Source organism: Oncorhynchus mykiss, chromosome 8, assembly GCF_013265735.2.
Source record: "Oncorhynchus mykiss isolate Arlee chromosome 8, USDA_OmykA_1.1, whole genome shotgun sequence".
Classification (NCBI taxonomy): Eukaryota; Metazoa; Chordata; class Actinopteri; order Salmoniformes; family Salmonidae; genus Oncorhynchus; species Oncorhynchus mykiss.
The window spans coordinates 57,709,915-57,715,914 of record NC_048572.1 but is presented as its reverse complement, the minus strand read 5'-3'; the positions used below and the strand labels follow the sequence as shown (position 1 = coordinate 57,715,914).

The following is a 6,000-nucleotide window of genomic DNA, read 5'->3' as shown; positions in this document are numbered from 1 at the left end:
TATACAGCCTCCAGTGTATATCATAGGCTTACAATGAGTAATGAGTACACAGTGCATTCGCAAAGTATTCAGATCCCTTCCCTTTTTCCACATTGTGTTACTTTACAGCCTTATTCTGAAATGGATTAAATGACTATTTTCTCTCATCAGTCTACACACAATACCCCATAATGACATCATTCTTAAATGGACGGAAGCAACTCCTCAGTAAACGGCACATGACAGCCCGCTTGGAGTTTGCCAAAAGGACTCTCAGACCAAGAAAAACAAGATTCTCAGGTCTGATGAAACCAAGATTGAACTCGTCTGGAGGAAACCTGGCACCATCCCTACGGTGAAGTATGGTGGTGGCAGCATCATGCTGTGGGGAGGTTATTCAGTGGCAGGGACTGGGAGACTAGTCAGGATCAAGGGAAAGATGAACGGAGAAAAGTACAGAGAGATCTTTGATGAAAACCTACTCCAGAGCGCTCAGGATCTCAGACTAGGGAGAAGGTTCTCCTTCCAACAGGACAACGACCCTAAGCACACAGCCAAGACAACACAGTAGTGGCTTCGGGACAAGTCTCTGAATGTCCTTGAGTGGCCCAGCCAGAGCCAGGACTGGAAACCCGATCGAACATATCTGGAGAGACCTGAAAATAGCTGTGCAGCGACGCTCCCCATCCAACCTGATAGTGCAGAGAAGAATGGGACAAACTCCCCAAATACAGGTGTGCCAAGCTTGTAGCGTCATCAAATCAAATCAAATGTTATTAGTCACATGTGCCGAATACAACAGGAAGACCTTACAGTGAAATGCTTACTTACGAGCCCCTAATCGACTGCAGTTTTAATAAATACGGATAAAAATAAGAGATAAAAGTAACAAGTAATTAAAAAGCAGCGGTAAGAAATAACAATATATACAAGGGGTGCCAGTACAGAGTCAGTGTGCGGTGGCACCGGTTATTTGAGGTAGTATGTACATGTAGGTAGAGTTAATTAAAGAGACTATGCCTAGATTACAACAGAGAGTGGCAGTGGTGTGGAGAGGGGAGGGGGGCAATGTGAATAGTCTGGGTAGCTATTTGACTAGATGTTCAGGAGTCTTATGGCTTGGGGGTAGAAGCTGTATATAGAAGCCTCTTGGACCTAGACTTAGCGCTCCGGTACCGCTTGCCGTGTGGTAGCAGAGAGAACAGTCTATGACTAGGGTTGCTGGAGTCTATGGCAATTTTTAGGGCCTTCCTCTGACACCGCCTGGTATAGAGGTCCTGGATGGCAGGAAGCTTGGCCCCAGTGATGTACTGGGCCGTTCGCACTACCCTCTGTATTGCCTTGCGGTCGGATGCTGAGTAGTTGCCATACCAGGCAGTGATGCAACCAGTCAAGATGCTCTCGATGGTGCAGCTGTAGAACCTTTTGAGGATCTGAGGACCCATGCCAAGTCTTTTCAGTCATACCCAAGAAGTCTCAAGGCTGTAATCGCTGCCAAAGGTGTTTCAACAAAGTACTGAGTAAAGGGTCTGAATACTTATGTCAATGTGATATTTCAGTTTTTTACTTTAAATAAATTTGCAGGAATGTTTAAAAAACAGTTTTTGCTTCGTCATTATGGGTTATTGTGTGTAGATTGATGAGGAATATATATATATATATATATATATATATATATATATATATATATATATATATTATTGAATAAGGCTGTAATGTAACAAAATGTGGAAAAAGTAAAGGGGTGTGAATACTTTCTGAATGCACTGTATGTGTGGAAGCCGTTCTCAGCAAGGACAACTGTCCAGAAGAGAGAGCATGTTCCATTCTTTCTGCCGTTCTCCAGAGAGATAAGTGGTTCATGTTTTCTGTGAGAGCTCTTCCATACAGGGGAGCACTGAATTTAGCCTAGAGGTTAGAGAGACGGGCTAGCAACGGGGAAAATGTGGTGGGCATCCTCTGTGTTATCTTCTTCCATTGTGCCCTTGAGCAAGGCACTCGACTTTAATCTGCTCCATGGATGCTGTACTGTCTGTGGATGTTGTAGTCTTGAGAGCAGAATTACAACAGTCTTACATTATATTGCCTATCTAAGTTCAAGGGAAAGGGGCATGGGAACAATAGCATGTCTACTGTACCCAGCCTCACAAAACTAGCCTCAGTTGTCATGAATCTTCATCATGAGCTGTGAACTTTGTGCTGGGCGTGGTTCAGTGGCTGTGGTGCTGAAATCAGCAATCAACTGTCTTCTGTTTGGAACGCTTAGACCATGGTGCTGTCCATGGTGCTGAATGTCTGTGCTGTATTACATTCTTAGAAACATTTGTTCTGGATAGAACCAAAAAGGGTTACAGCATCCCTTAAGGTTATGTATAGAACCAACATTGGTTCCATGTAGAACCTTATGTAGAACCAATTTTGGTTCAGTGAACAAGAACCCCTGGGGTTCTGATCAAATAACCCTACAAAAACCTTTAGGAGTGCCATATATGAAGCAAGCAATAGAACCCTGTTTGGTCCTATCCAGAACCAATGTTTCTAATAGTGAAGGGCACAAAAATGTATTACCGTAGGCCAGTTTAGATGTCTTTGTGACTTTTCCCAGATACTGTAGTTAGTAGTTCCATCAGGCAGTTTGATTGTCCATGCATGATTAAGTCTATTCTGGATTAATTTGCTCTATCACGGCTAATAATAATTTGCTTTTAATGGGCATGTCTAATGCTGTAAAATATTGGACTAATCTTTATCCAGGAAGTCACAGTTACATGTATTCAGGAGTCCCTAATACATGGTTAGTTGATCATGAAATCAATTTCATCTTAATTAACTGAGCCAAAATTAGGCACTCTTGACCTGAGGTAGGACGATATTGCTTTTTGACTATGATTTAAGCTCAGTTTAGTGTTTTTCTTCAGCACATGATGTATGGTTATAGTATTTGGTTAAGATTATCCTGGATCTGTGCCATAGGGAATTTTGCACCCAGAGTGCTCATGAGTTATGTGAAACTGGCCCTTATAAACTGTAGCCTATGCTGCTTTAGTTTATTTTACTTTAAACAAGTGTGGGTAGACTATTATTACCAAATTATGACTCATCAGTTCTCACCTGTAGACAAAATAACACCGGTGCGCCGACGGATAGATTCAAGGAGAAACAGATAAGAGCTATTGGAACGAATACAAAACATAAGTGTAAGCTCATTGTGCTTGGACACTGCACCACCCCCGCAAAACACAAAACATCAACTCCGCTCCCTTCGAACTCCGCTGGGACCGACTGTACCAACGCGTGGAGGAGGGAGGCGGCGTTGAAACAACCCGCATATGCGGCTACTCATCTGGAATAGATCGCACTAGTTCTTCAGTAGCAGCGGCGGCTTAGGCTATGATAATAACTTGCTACATTACACATGTGTAGAAGGCTATAGCTGTATAAAAGCAAGGAAATTGAGTGACAAATTAATGCGGACCGTGGATAAATCATATGGATGAGGATATTGAGACGATGCCGGCAAAGGACAAGGCCGAGAATCGGTCGCTCCAGTATCAGCAAACTTTGGTGAGTTTTTAGTGGGATAATCCCTAACCGGTCATGCTCATGTAAAAGTTATGAGTGCAAATCACTTGGGGACATGCGTCATTCATTTGAAATCCCGAGACACAGTCACTGAGCAGTGCCTTTTTTGTAGGCTTGATAGATTTTTAAGTGACTGTCAGATTTTTTAGATGTCATTTACAGAACATTAGATAACACCAGAATCTCTGGCTGCTTTTTTTCTCCGCATTATTGCTGTGACTGGGCTGCTGCGCTGCTTGCGAAAATATGTGGCAGCGAGAAAATCGATTCAAGACAAACATCCATTTCAAAAGCTGGGCACCGGCATTGTGTGTGTGTGTGCGCGTGTGCGTGCATGCGTGCGCGTGTGACAGTGATTCGTGGTTTGTATACCAGTGTGAACTGTTGTCAAGGCACAGTTATAGTGGCTGCCTGGATTTAAAGGTTGCCGTCCGTTTATCGATTACGCACTCCGTCGTGACCGTCCACCGTTTAGGGCGCTATTCTGAGGCCTGCGGGCTCTGGAGCGGAGCGTGAAAGGTGTGTGCCAGGTCAGGTCTCTACTGTAGATTACGTCACCCCATCTTCAAATATCCTCAGGTGTCTGCCTTATGACACTGCGTCAAAGCTATGCACCTGTTTCACAGATTTATAAAAGTATGGACTGGTTGACGTTAAAAAAAAGTAGGACTCCCAAATAGGCAGTGTGGGCACAGCTATATCACTGCAGAGGCCTACTCTCCTTTTCCCATCATTCTTTTCCACTGTTTCTCTCTCTTCTCATTTTCCACCACCTTCTCACTCTCTCCAACCTATTTCCCCCACCTTCCTCTCCCCATCTACCACATTTTCTCTTCTCCTCCACCTGTCTCAACCAACATCTCCCACTGCACCTCCATTCTCTTTTCCACTTCATCCCCCTCTTCCCCTCACTCCTTCCTTGCTCACACTGCCCCTCTATTCCTCCACCTATCTATACTCAAAGCAACCAATATCTCCACTGCCCCTTTCCCTCTCCTTCCCCCTTTCCCTCCCTCCTCCATATTTCCCTGCTAAATCTGCCAATCTACACATGAACTAAAAGTGGATCCGATCTGAATAATAATTGCTTCATGCACCAGTTTTTCCCACTCATGTCACTGTGTGATTGACAGATGTAGCCTGGAGCACTTCATAGGGATATCTATAGATGGGGACAGATGGAGGGAGAGAGAGAGAGAGAGAGATAGAGAGAGAGAGAGAGATCAGAACAGGATGCAGAGAGATGGACTACTTGAGAGATTGATTGATAGAGAGAGAGAGTGATCATACCAGGAAGAAGAGAGATATACTGAGATAAATGTGTTCCTCCATAACTGTGTGTTTCTTTGACTGAAGTCCAGCTTTTAGTGTGTATCTGAGAGAGAGGGGGGGGGGGGGGGGGGTAGAATGACTGCGATCTGTTTCTCTATCTGCTTTATCAGACTGCGTTCCATGTCAATATCAGACTGCAGTAGTTGTCTGTCTCTGTGCCTCCTATAAGCATGCATTAGTGGAAAGAGAGGGAGGAGGGGGCTCTCGGGCATTTTTAGGAGATTTGTGCTATTTATGCTCTTCAGGAAGGCATCACGTGGCAACAACACACCCGGACAATATGCTAGTGGTGTATTTGTGGGAGGGTCCGGTGGACATGTGAGAGAAACTGTGTGTATTTTTGTGCATATTTTTGTGCATATTTTTGTTGCTTCTGTGTCTCATTTATTTTGGTGCACATCAATGTTCAAGAGTGTATGCATTCACTCATGTGTGTGTGTGTGCATATATGTGTGTGTGTGTGTGCGTCAAGTTCAAACTAACTTTTTGCGCTCCATAATGAGCCTAAATGTCCCGATTTTATTTGAACTGCAATTTGTATTTTGCCTTCTTTAAATAGCATCCACTATTACATGACCCTCAGCAACAGCCACGAGGACGTGACAGCGTTTACAGGGGAAACGCATAACAGTAGACTAAATCAAACGATGTAGGCCTAATGGAATGATACAAATGTAGAGTACCAATTGAAGGGAACTAACACTTCATTGGCAGTTAAATATGTGTAGTAATTACTCACGGTCGCTACCGATAGAGGCTACCCACTGGGCACAGACGTCAATTTAACGTCTATCCCACGTTGGCTCAACATTATTTCATTGAAATGATGTGGCTACAACGTTGATTCAACCAGTGTGTGCCCAGTGGGTATATTTAACATATAGCCTACAAATTGAAGGAAACAGGAAAAGTCGGGTATATGATTAAAACGTTCTACAAAGCACAAACCGTTACATTTGGTGTGACTCTTTGCCTTGTCATCCAATTTGGCTTGCATCTCCAAATGTAATCCTTGCAAGTTATAAGGCCATACAATTACAATTCTGTACACCCACACTAGAGCCCGACCGAGCACACCCCCATTCTCATCGACGGTGCTGCAGTGGA

General features: G+C 43.8%; 1 protein-coding gene across 7 annotated transcripts in view; it reads left to right on the top strand.

The window, feature by feature from the left end:
• Positions 1 to 6,000, top strand: part of LOC110530221 (chloride channel protein 2) — a 78,908-nt gene that overhangs the window by 4,771 nt on the left and 68,137 nt on the right. The window contains exon 1 of one of the 7 annotated variants that reach the window (XM_036985786.1): positions 3,329 to 3,543. The exons of the other annotated variants lie outside the window; for them this stretch is intronic. Within the exon in view, the coding sequence (XP_036841681.1) occupies positions 3,469 to 3,543 (75 nt within the window). The 5' untranslated portion in view covers positions 3,329 to 3,468. Of the gene's footprint in view, positions 1 to 3,328; positions 3,544 to 6,000 lie in introns of those variants that run through there. 7 annotated transcript variants of the gene reach the window in all.